The sequence below is a fragment of the Mercenaria mercenaria genome, chromosome 4 (assembly GCF_021730395.1).
Source record: "Mercenaria mercenaria strain notata chromosome 4, MADL_Memer_1, whole genome shotgun sequence".
NCBI lineage: Eukaryota > Metazoa > Mollusca > Bivalvia > Venerida > Veneridae > Mercenaria > Mercenaria mercenaria.
In genome coordinates this window covers 29,249,459-29,265,061 of record NC_069364.1, presented here as the reverse complement: position 1 = coordinate 29,265,061, position 15,603 = coordinate 29,249,459, and the positions used below count along the sequence as shown (strand labels likewise).

At 38.1% G+C, this 15,603-nt stretch overlaps 2 protein-coding genes across 2 annotated transcripts; both read left to right on the top strand.

Annotated features, from left to right (window-relative positions):
- The first annotated feature begins 238 nt into the window (after nt 1-238).
- On the top strand, nt 239-2,552 carry LOC128556580 (sodium/potassium/calcium exchanger 1-like). Its single transcript, XM_053542107.1, has 6 exons — nt 239-463; nt 675-873; nt 1,038-1,271; nt 1,372-1,619; nt 1,854-2,213; nt 2,250-2,552. The coding sequence occupies exons 1-6, from the start codon at nt 239-241 to the stop codon at nt 2,550-2,552; spliced, it is 1,569 nt and encodes a 522-aa protein (XP_053398082.1).
- Nucleotides 2,553-5,004: 2,452 nt separating this feature from the next.
- Nucleotides 5,005-13,441, top strand: LOC128556579 (S-methylmethionine--homocysteine S-methyltransferase BHMT2-like). The gene is made up of 6 exons (XM_053542106.1): nt 5,005-5,074; nt 5,898-5,975; nt 6,748-6,942; nt 10,963-11,141; nt 12,420-12,501; nt 12,948-13,441. Exons 1-6 carry the CDS (start codon nt 5,059-5,061, stop codon nt 13,223-13,225), a joined length of 828 nt encoding a protein of 275 aa, XP_053398081.1. The 5' UTR covers nt 5,005-5,058; the 3' UTR covers nt 13,226-13,441.
- The last annotated feature ends 2,162 nt before the right edge of the window (nt 13,442-15,603 follow it).

Genomic DNA, 15,603 nt, shown 5'->3' with positions numbered 1-15,603 from the left:
TGCGGTATATGACCGTGGCGGAAAACGACGTTTTAGCTTTCCGACCGTTAGGATCGCCTTGGCACCTTCCGGTCTACTGATGTACGTTACCGTACAACTAGCTTCTCGAGCTAGCCAACTGTGTTTGTTATTGATTGAGAGTTTGCTTGTCATATATAGCATAAAACAATAATTTAGTAATTTGCGCTTTTCGGTTTTGGTTAATATCATGGGTTAATGATTTCATTGCTTGCAAATGATGGTGAGGAAAAGCGCCCAGGTCATTATCAATGCAATAGTGTCCGACTTACTAGCAAAATTACGTGGAGCAGCACACTGCCAAACAAATGGTTGTGAGTTCTATCAGTTTGTAAGGCAGAATGTTCTTCTTGCTAATTTGATAGAAGATAAGATAGAGGCAGAAGGCAAGGCGCAGACAGAAGATAAGGTAGAGACAGACGGCAAGGTGCAGACAGAAGATAAGGTAGAGGCAGAAGGCAATGTGTAGACAGAAGCTAAGGTAGAGACAGAAGGCAAGGTGCAGACAGAAGATAAGTTAGAGACAGAAGGCAGGGTACAGACAGAAGATAAGGTAGAGACAAAAGGTAAGGTGCAGACAGAAGATAAGGTAGAGACAAAAGGTAAGGTGCAGACAGAAGATAAGGTAGAGACAGAAGGTAAGGTGCAGACAGAAGATAAAAGTAGAGACAGAAGGCAAGGCGCAGACAGAAGATAAGGTAGAGACAAAAGGTAAGGTGGAGACAGAAGCTAAGGTAGAGACAGAAGGCAAGGTGCAGACAGAAGATAAGTTAGAGACAGAAGGCAGGGTACAGACAGAAGATAAGGTAGAGACAAAAGGTAAGGTGGAGACAGAAGATAAGGTAGAGACAGAAGGTAAGGTGCAGACAGAAGATAAAAGTAGAGACAGAAGGCAAGGCGCAGACAGAAGATAAGGTAGAGGCAGAAGGTAAGGTGGAGACAGAAAATAAGGTAGAGACAGAAGGCAAGGTGCAGACAGAAGATAAAAGTAGAGACAGAAGGCAAGGCGCAGACAGAAGATAAGGTAGAGGCAGAAGGTAAGGTGGAGACAGAAAATAAGGTAGAGACAGAAGGCAAGGTGCAGACAGAAGATAAGGTAGAGACAGAAGGTAAGGTGCAGACAGAAGATAAGGTAGAGACAAAAGGTAAGGTGCAGACAGAAGATAAGGTAGAGACAGAAGGTAAGGTGCAGACAGAAGATAAGGTAGAGACAGAAGGTAAGGTGCAGACAGAAGATAAGGTAGAGGCAGAAGGTAAGGTGGAGACAGAAAATAAGGTAGAGACAAAAGGTAAGGTGCAGACAGAAGATAAGGTAGAGACAGAAGGTAAGGTGCAGACAGAAGATAAAAGTAGAGACAGAAGGCAAGGCGCAGACAGAAGATAAGGTAGAGGCAGAAGGTAAGGTGGAGACAGAAAATAAGGTAGAGACAGAAGGCAAGGTGCAGACAGAAGATAAGGTAGAGACAGAAGGCAAGGCGCAGACAGAAGATAAGGTAGAGACAGAAGGCAGGGTGCAGACAGAAGATAAGGTAGAGGCAGAAGGCAAGGCGCAGACAGAAGATAAGGTAGAGACAGAAGGCAGGGTGCAGACAGAAGATAAGGTAGAGGCAGAAGGCAATGTGTAGACAGAAGCTAAGGTAGAGACAGAAGGCAAGGTGCAGACAGAAGATAAGTTAGAGACAGAAGGCAAGGCGCAGACAGAAGATAAGATAGAGACAGAAGGCAAGGTGTAGACAGAAGCTAAGGTAGAGACAGAAGGCAAGGTGCAAACAGAAGATAAGTTAGAGACAGAAGGCAAGGTGCAGACAGAAGATAAGGTAGAGACATAAGGTCAGGAAGAGACAGAAAGCAGGGTACAGACAGAAGATAAGGTAGAGACAGAAGGTAAGGTGGAGACAGAAGATAAGGTAGAGACAGAAGGTAAGGTGCAGACAGAAGATAAAGTAGAGACAGAAGGCAAGACGCAGACAGAAGATAAGGTAGAGGCAGAAGGTAAGGTGGAGACAGAAAATAAGGTAGAGACAGAAGGCAAGGTGCAGACAGAAGATAAGGTAGACACAGAAGGCAAGGCGCAGACAGAAGATAAGGTAGAGACAGAAGGCAAGGTGCAGACAGAAGATAAGATAGAGGCAGAAGGCAAGGCGCAGACAGAAGATAAGGTAGAGACAGAAGGCAAGGTGCAGACAGACGATAAGGTAGAGACAGAAGGCAAGGTGTAGACAGAAGCTAAGGTAGAGACAGAAGGCAAGGTGGAGACAGAAGATAAGGCAGAGACAGAAGGTAAGGTGGAGACAGAAGATAAGGTAGAGACAGAAGGCAAGATTGAGACAGAGAATAAGGTAGAGACAGAAGGCAAGGTAAAGACAGAAGATAAGGTAGAGTCAGAAGGCAAGGTACAAACAGAAGATAAGGTAGAGACAGAAGGTAAGGCGCAGACAGAAGATAAGAGAGAGACAGAAGGCAAGGTGGAGACTGAAGATAAGGTACAGACAGGAAAGGTAGAGACAAAAGGCAATGTGGAGGCAGAATATTAGGTAGAGACAAAAGGCAAGACGCAGACAGAAGATTTATAAGGAGAATGTTCAGTTAGTTTTGCGGGAATAAATGGTAACAGTTCCTTTTTATATATAATATCTTCAAAGCTTAAGAGACTAACCACTAAGTTTAACAAAGAACGTAACTGCATTTTTGTCAGGAATGGTGACATTAATTTTGTTTTCCCGTGTCCGAGGTCGTACTAGAGTGTTCAACCGATAAACGATGGTTTAATGTCCTCTTATCTTTCGTTGTTTGCAAGTAAGAGGTGTTCGACCCTTTATGAGCTCCTGTATGCGCAGTCATGATCTGACGATTGGCCTGTTTCTGGTTCAAACGGGTTTGTTATCGCTATTTGGATGATTATTAGATGGTGTAAGTTGAAAAACCAGGACGTAAAATAGTGCGCTGTAGTCTACATTTATATTACGGTCATCATCCGTATAAATTACGAAATTTAAATGTGTTAGTCTTGAAAAAACACGGTCGCTTACTTTATTTTATTTTCTCTATTTATTTTACAAGATCGGCTCTTTCTTAATTATGTTGTTTAGTATCACTATTAAGCTACCGTTTGTTTAACCTTTCAGGGCCTCCGCGGCCTTGTGATTAAAGTCGCTGATTTCAAACCAATGTGGAGTCGAGCCTAACTTGGGGCGTAAAATTCTTCATGTGAGATAATTACCCATCTGGCTTATGGAAGGTCGGTGGTTCTACCCAGGTGTCCAACAGTGATGAAACAATGCCCGCAGAATTAAGTACTTGGGATATTCCTCCACCACAAAAGCTTGATATTCGACATATGACCTATAATTGTGCCAGTAGCAAACAACATGTTTAACCTTTACAGTGCACTGTACGTTTTAGGGCATGAATTGAATTAAACACGCCTTCTGCATGTTTTGGTTGTTTCTATCTGATATATATATATCCACAAGTTCAAATCATTGACCTTACGGTATTAATGTTGTCTGTGAACCACTGTCATACTATTGCATAATCGTAAGAGAGTCTGCATGAATGCTTTGTTTTGCTGTATCTCTGTGCGATTACAGCACGTATAAAAGTTTTGATTCTATAATTTTATATCATATTTTTATTTCTATGTAAACTGGAAGGAACACATACAAAATGAACAAAATAAAGGAGCATGGTAGGGCGGTCAGTGGCAAAACAGCAATGGTTAGCTTTAACCGGTCATTTGTGCACGCACCGTTTAACCTTTATTAAAAACTACTTTACTGGTCAGTAAAATTGCCGGTAGGCTGGAACCATATAAGACCATTTAGTTTATTTTCTGGATACAACATAGCCGCCTTTCTAAGTAAAGCTATTTTGCTTTCTGCAGCCGACTCGACGGTAAGAAATCGTCACATGAAAATAAAGAAACACATTCATGTGTTGCTCCAAACATTTCAAAACCAGACATGTTATTTAACCTTTACCCTGCTAAATTTCTATAATGGACTGGTCCATCATTCAATTTGGGCAGTGCCATTTATCATTTGAAGGGGATATTTACTGACTGAATAGCGAACAGTGCGAGACCATAATCAGACTGCACGGATGTGCAGGCTGATCTTGGTCTGCACTGGTCGCAAAGGCAGAACCCCTTGCTGCCAGCAGGCTAAAGGTTAATTATGTCCTGTGAATCAAGAGGAAGAGGAAATGAATAAAATACTGATATGAAATTCTTGCAGTTATAGCCTGTAACGATGGCACAATCTGTAGCCAACACTGAATTATGTATGGATATGTTGTGTGACGGTATAACCATATGTAGTGATAAATGCACGTCCTTCTAAAATGCCCAACCGTACATTGATGCCAGTACTACAAACAGATCCATAATATAGTCAGAGACAGAGAGCTGAATAAAGATAGAATCAAACTTATGACTGCAAATTGCGAATGTGTAAGTCCAGTCTAATTCGTAATTTAACGCATTAGTTCCCCTTTTGCTTAATGAATGCCATTTTTGATGATAAAGAGTGACATGTTGTGCACCCATATCATCATCGGACAGCATTGATTATTTGGCAAATGAATCAAAACATGTTTATGCGCTAAATTTTCAAACATATATCTTTCTCTTTTTGGCGGCCATCTTGAAAACCACTTTAGATAACTGTGATTTCCAATATCATATAATTCAATCATCTTCACAACTTAAGAACTATACAATTTAGCGTCCCAGTTTATCCATAACACGTTATAAATATAGATTTAATAATTTTCGGCCGCCATTTTGGACGCCATTTGATTATCAGCTTTCTTCCACAGATAGTGCAACTGCATGCAGTTCTGTAATCTAGAGACCCTAACAAACATTAAGTATGTCAAAACTTTGTTTACTCAGAAAGACCGGTACCTTGTCAGATATGTTTAGGGATTTGCTTTAGTATATTGATCTCCCTTAGCTGCCGTTGGCTGTGTAACATGATAACGTTGGTATGTAATCATCACATTGGATGAGTAGCGTGATAGTATGGGGTTTCTGTACGGATGCCGAAAATGAAAGGTAAACATATTTCTTTGCAGTTCTTTAATCGTTTTATCCTTGACCGATAAAATGCATGTATATCTTTTTATCTTTGACTGACAAATTACATGTACGCACAACTTGCCCATTTAAATTATTGCAATTTTGTTGTTTGGCATGATTTGAATACTGTATACACTGTATTAATTAATTCATGTATTGCATGTAGTATACATGTAGAACAGTACTGCTGCTTCACCATGCAAACTTTCGTCTTGTATATATTCTTAAAAAAGACAATCAAATTGCAAAAACAGATATTATCTGACTGAATATATATCATTTCACCTTGCCTAATATTTAAATTTTCCCGACCTGCAAATAAATTCATTTGACCTAAAGATTTGACTTCGGCCATACCGGTTGTATTATAATGTAATCTAGCTGTTAGTGACCATAATTCGTGTCGAGATAGAGTTATTATGTTTGAAAGAAAGATAACTCCGCATACCAAATAGCTGTAGGTCTCTGCAATATTAATCCCCTTGTCTCTCGAATGACTTGGTTCATGAAATATAGTAATCACTAATTACTATACTTATAAAAGAATTTTAAAGCTAGAAAGTGGAAAATACTACTAGGTAGTCACTTACACATGTATGATACGAAACAGTATATAGAAGATAACAACATATGATATTATAAGATAATTTTTCGACAGTGAAAACACAAGTTTACACAATACGTTGTATTGTCCGGTCCTCATGACTGTCCGAGCCGGAGCAGCAACAAAGAATGCCAAGGGTGGTAACCATTTCTTAAGATACTGGTAGTCAAATTAGTGTTTTTGTATGCTTTACAGCCCTGGCGAGATTATTTGGTGTTTCACGGCATTTCCCAACCAGCAGATGTTTTAGTACCAGCCAAACAGTCAAACAAGGTACCACTTTAATTATCATTTGAGCCGCGCCACGGGAAAACCAACATAGTGACTTTGCGACCAGCATGGATCCAGACCAGCCTGCGCATCCGCGCAGTCTGGTCAGGATCTATGCTGTTCGCTTTCAAAGCCTATTGGAAATAGAGAAACTGTTAGCGAACAGCATGGATCCTGACCAGACTGCGCGGATGCGCAGGCTGGTCTGGATCCATGCTGTTCGCAAAACCACTATGTTGGTTTTCTCGTGGCGCGGCTCATTTCTTATTTACAATACGATCATATTTGATATATTAAGGTAAAGGCAAAAGTATAACCAGAACTTACTTTTCATTTGAGGAATAACTCATTGCTTTCGTTTTGTATCCATTTAACCCTTATCATGCATGCTGGACACGATTTATTCTGCCTTTGCGACCAGTGCTGATCATGATAAGCCTGCACATCCGTGAAGTCTGACCATAATCTGCACTACTTGCCATTCAGTCGGTATCTTTCTTGTATGCACCCATTTACCAGTCAATGGTACTGTCCAAATTGAAATATGGACAAGTTCATTATAGAAATTTAGCAGGGTAAGGGTTAAGAGTGAATTACATTAGGCATGTTTAAACCCTCCAAGAACAAAATAGGCAGATGATGACGGAAACCCTTACCCTGCTAAATTTCTTTAATGAACTTGTCCATCTTTCAGTTCGAACAGTACCATTAACTGTTAACTTAGTGACTGGTTAAACATTTGTTAAAAATGTATCAACATTTTTAATTAACATAGGTTTGTTAAAGCGTTTAAAAGATGGAGGATCGGTAGTTGTTGCCGAGGGTTACTTATGGGAATTAGAAAGAAGAGGTTTCTTACAGTTTGGCAACTTTTTGCCGGAAGTAGTACTGGAAAAACCGGAAGCTGTAGAAATGTTGCACGAAGAATTCGCGTTGGCTGGAAGTGACGTTATTGAAGCGTTTACCGTGAGTATGATAACGTCGTTTGTCAAGAAAATGTCAGTGATGTAACAGTCACCGTCACCGTGATCATTTCACGTAAACAGTTTTTTTCTGCATTCTGTACTTGTGCAAGTACTCAGTAACTGCTGTGTTCTTCTGAAGTAACTGATAACCTGCCCCTATTCAAACGGAATGAATGCCTTCAAAACATTGTCTTCTGTCTATTCGCCACCGAAATTGCCACTATAATTTTTAATCTTACAGGATGGTAATGTATGGCTGCATTATGTCTTAGGTGGAAGAAAACATACTGCGATGGAAGCATATCTTTGAACTGCACTGACTTAAGCTTTCAGTTAGCTTCTTAAAATTTAATGCTCTTGAAAACACTGCACTTCGTTAAATGGTTTGGAGTTCTACATGGATGGACTAAACTTACTACATATGAAAAGGCCATTAATTCCATATCTAAGTAAACGGGTCTGTTATTTACTAGTGAAAACTACAGCTGCGTTGTCTTATTGATAATATTCAAGAATTTAAAAATTCTGTTTCGTACGTTTAGATTGGTTTACAGTTCGCCCAAGTTGCTCTGCCAATGGAATTGCTCTATTTCGTTCAAATCTGGTTATTCTAGTTCAAATACAGTTGTCGTATTGACTGTATGTATTAAATTCAATGGCGAACTGTAAGACGGTTATAAGTTGAATACAACTGCTGTATTTATACATAAACCACAACAGGACTCGAAAATCCATGAATATCGCTAGAAGATATGCAAGAAGTCGCAGTGTTTATACCTGTCTAAAAGAATAAATATCATTCAATGCTAACTGCCTAAAATTTAATGTCAAATACTGGTTGTCAAACAGAAATTGACATATTGTAAATGCTATAAGTAATATGCAAAAAGTAAAACAATAAATGCCGAAGGCTTTCGCCTCGATTTTGTGAATGTCTATACGAACGTGTAATGTCAAAACCGCTGCCAACATAAGCCCGTGAGTGCTTACAAAGAGTGAATTTTTGAGGATAAAACAAATAAATAGAATAGAAAGGAATAGCCAAGGCCCTTGCCTATAATAAAACCCTTTTAAAAAATTCTTTAAACATTATAGAAGGGTTTCGTCCCATTTCACATGAAAAAACGGGAGTTTAGACGTTAAGTGAGAAAAAAAAAAAAATGAAAAACATCAATTTCGAAATATCAAAGTACCCATCTTTTGGGCGTTCTTAATTATTAAGTTGAAAAAAAAACCCAACGATATACACAAAGAAAATTTTTAAGTTATTATATTTTCAAAATGTTTTTCCCCAATTCTAAACAGACAAGTTGGAAAAAGGGGCCCGGGGGGTTTAGTGTTTACGTGTGGCCCGCTCAAACCAGGGGTTGTGGTTTCAGCCTCAGGGAGTTCGACAGCTTTTATATGACACAAGTACGGGGTTTTTTTTTCGGGAAAGCATACTCTACATGGTTAAAATAAGCTTAAAATTTCTCACAATGGTTATTAAAACGATAAATAAAAAAGGGAAATGTTTACTTTTAAATGTAGGAGTGGTGGGTAATGATAGACAGAAAAATTTACATTATTTTTTTATACTGTTGTATTATATATATACCTTACATTTAGTACTTGCACAGGGAATTGTGAAGCGCGGGGAAAGGGAAAAAAGATGGGGAAAGGGTTTAAAAACAGGAATGCGCTTGTATTGAAAGGAGGGTGGTGATAAGTCGGAAAAATGATGGCGGGGGTTTTGTCAAACCACTCATTGTAAAAAAAAAAATGACGAGGGAAAACCCATAAAAAGATATATGAATTTTTAAAAAGTACGTTTTTGGTATAATTCGCTGTTTTTGTTTTTTAGTTTCAAATCAGGTTGGTAATTTCAGGCCTTTTGGTGGTTTTGGGGAAAGATCCAGGTGCCCTTCGACTTTATTTCAGGTCGCATGAACATGGGTAGAACCGCCGTTTGCTGTCAGCTTTTGGGTTTTCCCCCTATATGGTCGTCTGGAGAAAAAATGTTTTTAAGAGTATTTTGTTATTCTTTTTGATTTTTTGTCACTTCACAGGTTTTGTCACGGAACGGCCCATTTTCATTTCGAGCCAATACCAAAGTAAACCCGAGTTGCCACATTAACAAGAACCATTGTAAATGCTTCTTAAAATGATGTCAAACTTAAAAATCATCTAAATATTTGAATCTACTCCAGTCTTACAAAGAAGTAAACATAAAACATTTTTACATTCTTTAGTAGTAAAGGCTATTTTTTAAAAAAGAAAAGAATAACCGACCTCAATATCACAAATTGATATTATGTTTAAAATATATATATAAATGTATCTAAAGAAAATATATTTTTAAAAAGAAAATTCAAACTTTAAGTTAATACTTGCGGGTAATGAGACAATGTTTTAAAAGATTTTTTTCCCTAAAAATTTGATATATTTCACCATCGGGAGCAAGTAGAGTGGGTGTCAGGAGGAGCGGCTACGTTTTGGAGGGACTTTTTGACCCCTATGGGAGGCTGAGTGCACTTAAAAATATCCTTGATTGGGAAAGGATTTTGGGCTCTATTAATTTTTCCAGTTGACTGGTCAAAAGGCATTCCCTGAAAAAAAAAAAGGAATGAAAACGCTTTTCATGTAAAAATTGCAATAAACGATTACGTCTGCCGTAGAGAAAAAGCTGTCGTCAAGGTGGCCAGTTTTGTCAACAAATTAATTTAGATAATTAAAAATCCCCTTATGGAAGTCATGACAAGTACAAATACTTTGCAAATTTGGTGGGTAAGGTTTTTTTTTTTTAAAAATTGTTTGACAAATTTCTGTTTACACACATCTGTAAGATTCGTTCGGGCGGAGTATGTTTTTAGCCAACAGTTATTTCTCTCCTTGGGGTTTTAAAATTTGTGCAAGAACAAATGTTTTATGCTAAGTGAAATTTTGTTTTGTGCTACCTAAAAACGAGAGGAAAAAAAGAAGGAATAGCTTTGTCAACCTGTATGGTCCCCTTTGGTATAGTTCCTTGGGGCTTTTTTGGAGCAAATATTTGATATAGTCTGCAGAGCTCTATACTGTATTAGTACCTTGCTAAAATTGGAGCTTACCTTGAAGCCTGTAGAAAAATCCCCGGAAACCCCCGTTTGCCAATAAAAAATGTAGATTAGGGACTTTTGGGGGGAATTTCTTTATTTCGCAAGAACTTATTCTCATTCCAAACCCTTACAAAAATAAAAAACATCACTTACACCTAATAAATTTTTTTCATGATCAAATGAGCGGCCATGAGAAAACAAAGTTGCGTTTGGTCCCGCTGGATCAGACCAGCCTGCGCATCGCGCAGTTGGTCAGGATCCTGTACCCCTAACGTTTTTCTATTTCCCAAGGCTTTTGAAAGCGAAAACCCCTTAGATCCTGACCCGAAATGCGCGGTGCGCAGCCCGTTTGATCCCTGCTGGTCGCAAAAGCACTATGTTTGGGTTTTTTATGGGCGGCCAAGTATGTATTTGGACTAAACCAAGAGCCACGACTGCCAGACGAGATACAAAAACTGAAACCCCATGCATAATGCAGCAATATTTACCATCACCACATGAATTTCAAAGTCATAGTATTTGTTTTTGAATTTGTTTATTTAACTTAGTTTAGTTACTTTAACTGATTTTTTCCATAATGTAGACATTTATTACACTTGTATGGTATACACTTATTGTATATGGCTCGCCAATAGTCAAAACTATTGTCCCAAGTAGTTCCTGATGTCCAAGGGCCAATAGTTTTAAAAACTGATCAGCAAGCCATTAATATGTCTCTTAAAACATAACATCAGAATTTAGTCTTAAGTTTTATAGTTATTTTTTTTACTTATTATCCCAGGAGACATGTGTTGTTAATAGACCAGTATATAGCACAAACTACGGTGATCTATATATGAAGAGTCATATAATAAAATACTCCTTTGGTTTCTAGGCCGAGATAATCATATAGATCAACTCAGCGACAACATTAAAATTATTCCGGATGAGACAAGGTTTGTTTATTTTTAGGTGTACCGGCGGTTATAACTCTAGCAGCCCACTTTCCTGATAGAACAACAGACGAGGTGCCGATTCCAGAAGCATGCAAGCGTCTAGAGGATCAAGGAGCGGCTGTGGTCGGTCTAAATTGCTCACGTGGTCCTGATATCATGATGCCTCTGATACGAGAGGTGAAAAATGCTTGCAAAGTGAGTAACAGTTTTAATGTTTTAACCGGGACGTACCAGTCTACATTGTCATATGATCGGGACGTACCAGTCTACATTGCCATATGATCGGGACGTACCAGTCTACATTGTCATATGATCGGGACGTACCAGTCTACATTGTCATATGATCGGGACTTACCAGTCTACATTGCCATATGATCGGGACGTACCAGTCTACATTGTCATATAATCGGGACGTACCAGTCTACATTGTCATATAATCGGGACGTACCAGTCTACATTGTCATATAATCGGGACGTAACAGTCTACATTGCCATATGATCGGGACGTACCCTCTACATTGTCATATAATCGGGACGTACCAGTCTACATTGTCATATAATCGGGACGTACCAGTCTACATTGTCATATGACCTAACAATATTTTCCCCCAAAAACGTCGATCTTGACAGTACCAGTCTACATTGTCATATGATCGGGACGTACCAGTCTACATTGTCATATGACATAACAATATTTTCCCCAAAAAATGTCGATCTTGACAGTACCAGTCTACATTGTCATATGACATAACAATATTTCCCCAAAAAATGTCGATCTTGACAGTACCAGTCTACATTGTCATATGACATAACAATATTTTCCCAAAAAATATCGATCTTGACAGTACCAGTCTACATTGTCATATGACCTAACAATATTTGCCCCAGAAAGGTCAGTCTTGACAGCAGACATCTTCAAAAGTTGCTGGAGTTAGGGAGGCTACATCTGATCTCAAAGTTGGGGGAGCTGACCCCAACCCTGCTCCTACGCCTATGGGTTATAGACAATGTTAACAGAATTATACACTGTCGTCAACAACGGTGTACTGTTATCGGATGGCTTGCCAGTTCGGACTTATGACCATAGTTTTGACTATTGACTGGCAGGCCATAAATATGTGTTTTGTTATATAACACCAGTAATAAATCTCAAGGTTATTTTTCTGAACTTTTGTCTTTAGTCGAGAAAACCTGTGTTGAACTATAAGCCGGTCAATATCTAAAACTCTGGGCTAGAGGTGTATATAAAGAGTCCTGTAGTAATCACAACAGTCTCCCCTCGTCCATTGAATGACCGAGACCAATAAGGTCTTTTTTTTACATTTTTTAATCAAACGACAACATGCATGTTTATTTTATATTAAATCTATATTTGTTTTATCTGTTATATATATTAGTGTTATTTAAATTATAATGGTGGTAATCTCTTCATGTTAAACTCACTTTCAAATATTTTCTTCTCTTAAAATCTAGGGTCCTATAGCCGCATTGCCAGTACCTTACAGAACAACTGGAAAGCAGAAAACATTTTTCTCTGTAAAGGATCCAAAATCAGGTTTGTGTTAAACGCATCACTTGAATCAGGCAGATGTCTTTTTACCTGTTTTTGTTTAAATGTAGCTCAAACTTGATATGCAAAAATGGCTATGATTGAGTAGTTTTAAAATATCATGGCGGTACTCTTTTTTCAAACAGTTCGTTGCGATTCGGGAGAAATGTTTTAAATATGTGAGTTGCTGTAAACAATGGTTATGAAAACTCCCAATAAAGCTTAGGTAATACTTTCAAACAGATAAAACTGAAAACAAAAGATGACTACAAATCTATCAGACCTTGAAATAACAGTTTCTTATTTTCATAATTTTATATTATTTTGCACAGTTTTGCTATACGTTTTTAAAAGGCGATATACATTAAATGTTTGATATAAGCACGTTTCCAAATTTCTGACCACGTAGACCACACAAAACCAGATATTTTGTACAAATATTCGTATTTTAGGAAAATTGGTGTATCCCGACAACCTAGACTGTGTCCGTTGCTCACGGACTGATATTCGTCTGTTCGCCGAAGACGCAAAGGAGGCCGGGATCCAGTATATTGGACTGTGTTGCGGAAACTCCGCGAGCTTAACACGTGAGGTAGCGGAAGTTTACGGAAAGAATCCGCCCGCATCAAAGTACTCAACAAGTACGGAACAGAGCTTCATTTTCGGCGATTCGGCCCAGGATTATGGCGAGGAGATGCGTAAATTAGCAAAGTTTATGAAAGGGGAATAAAGAATGGTGGTCGTGTTGTTTATCTTATGTACCCTATTTAAAGAATGATGATGGATAAAACGTGGCGTGTGCATGCACATTTATAGAATAAACCTTTAAATTTCTAGGTCACGTGGTCTATGATCATGTTAACGTTTTATATATCTGGGCCTTTTCACGAGGAAACCTGTATTAATAAAATGATGTAAGTTTTACACAATAAAATAGATAAGAATTCTGGGAAATCATTGTTTATTACGTGCTTATGCAGAATATAGAATCTAGTGTAGTGTAATTCAGGTATAGAAGGTAAATCAAATTCTTCAATGTTTGACACATTAAAGTTTTTGGGCGTGCGTGCGTGCGTGCGTGTGTGTGTCTTGTCATGGCAACCGAAATTCCGAAACGATCATGCACCATAAGACACGTGTTTATGTATAAAACGTCCGTGATGAAACTAAAAATACACGGTTAAGCAAACACTTTCTCATTATTCAAATAGATCTATATGATGCGAAGTTAGTGATATACATATTTTGTCGCTTGAAAGACGTCATAATTATTTTACGTCATACTTTTTTCACGACGATCGTGAAAGTACGGTCAAAATTATGTTCTTTAAGAACAACTTTGAAATTTGTTATAAGTAGGAATGTAGTAATTTGCCAGTTATGCCTCGGTGGTCTACTCGAATGTAGTCCATATGATATCAGTATAAAGTGCCATTTTCCCGCCAAGTAAATGCATATTTCGAGCTAGATATAAGCTTTATTATTGATTATTGATTGTAGAAGGGAACGTCTGTGGATGATTTTAAGCTACGATATATACATCCAAGTTTAAGCTGCTGGGTAAAATGAAAGTAAAAGCAGGTATTTCCTGATGTCTACCTAGGCAATATTAGAATTTTCATAACGTGTCTCGGTCACATGACAATGGTTTTGTTATATTATGGTCAGCCACGTGAAAGGCTGGAAATGCTGATAAAAACATATTATACATTGTTGTTTTTACATAGAAAATGGTACCCGGAGGTATTTAGTACCTTCAAACCTTGGCGAATAATGGACATGATGAGCCTTTTTTCACTATATGCATACATATCGGTAGTTTAAATCAATTCACACTGTGTTTGTTGTATCTAGAGCTTACATAGAATTATATTATTTCGATACTATACTTTATCATGCTCCGTTCCTAGAACGAACTTCAATGTCTGACCACATTCTGTATGAATCATCCCAAACCCCTTGATCAAAACGGAAATACCGTAATAAAAACTGTTAACGGCGTTTTCGAACCCGGACACTGTGGTTCGGGATATATTACAGCTAAAAAATTAATAAAAGTAATTAGTTTTCCTTGTTTACTGTCAATAATTACAAGCGTTAAATTTCATATAACTTTGTATATGTGGTAATAAAAACGCCTTTGAAAATGATCATTTGGACTAGCCGGATAACGGCGCACTAAGCCACCATAATGGTGCAGGATAGACGGAAAGAGTGTGTGGAAAAATACAAAAATGAAAATACATACATAAATATGAAGCATATGTATGTAATAAAAAGGTCAACAAATGACTGGGGTGTCATTTCTGGCCGTAATGGTATTTTTAATTTGGTAATTATAGCGCTAGGCGTTCCGTTACGACAGAAAGGCCCATCAAAGGAATATATTAACCGTTTTTCATATACTAAATTTTAACTTTGTAAATCCCGAATGATGCACGTGTTTTGATAACGTCAGCACGTTGTCAGAAAAAGTATTTCTTAATTTCTTATGTTACCATTTACGTTTATGTAACGTCTCAGAGAAAAGGCATAGAAATAATAATAATAAAAAACAAAACATCTGAGCCTTATGAGAAAACCAACATAGTGGCTTTGCGACCAGCATGGATCCAGACCAGCCTGCGCATCCGCGCAGTCTGGTCAGGATCCATGTTGTTCGCTAACGGTTTCTCTAATTGCAGTAGGCTTTGAAAGCGAACAGCATGGATCCTGACCAGACTGCGCGGATGCGCAGGCTGGTCTGGATCCATGCTGGTCGCAAACGCACTATGTTGGTTTTCTCATTACCCTAGCCGGTATTCACGTATTTAATCAGTTTTTGTGGGCTATATGCGCAAGAGCATGTGACTTTTATTGTATCTATGTTTAATTTGCAGCAAATTACTGTCAAACTCTGTTTTGTGGAAAAAATTAAACCCTTTTCAACATAGCATGTGGTCCAAGTCGTTTTTCCTGTATATAGCCTTTCATTCAACTCGTCATTATCACGTGATTTCTTCCTATTTCAAAGACATAAATGTTTCTGTTAAATGGCAAATACGCCCAATGAATCTTTGAAAAGAAAAAAATCATGATAGCAACGCTGCCGAAGCTTCCAACAGATGT

Excerpts from the sequence above, each read along its gene's own strand:
- LOC128556580 (XM_053542107.1), top strand. The coding sequence starts at position 239 with ATGGTGAGGAAAAGCGCCCAGGTCATTATCAATGCAATAGTGTCCGAC. Across the intron at positions 874-1,037 it reads AGATAAGGTAGAGACAGAAG|ATAAGGTAGAGGCAGAAGGT; the intron begins GTAAGGTGCAGA and ends CGCAGACAGAAG. Across the intron at positions 1,272-1,371 it reads AGATAAGGTAGAGGCAGAAG|AGACAGAAGGCAAGGCGCAG; the intron begins GTAAGGTGGAGA and ends AGATAAAAGTAG.
- LOC128556579 (XM_053542106.1), top strand. Across the intron at positions 5,976-6,747 it reads CAGCCAAACAGTCAAACAAG|GTTTGTTAAAGCGTTTAAAA; the intron begins GTACCACTTTAA and ends TAATTAACATAG. Across the intron at positions 12,502-12,947 it reads TGTAAAGGATCCAAAATCAG|GAAAATTGGTGTATCCCGAC; the intron begins GTTTGTGTTAAA and ends TTCGTATTTTAG.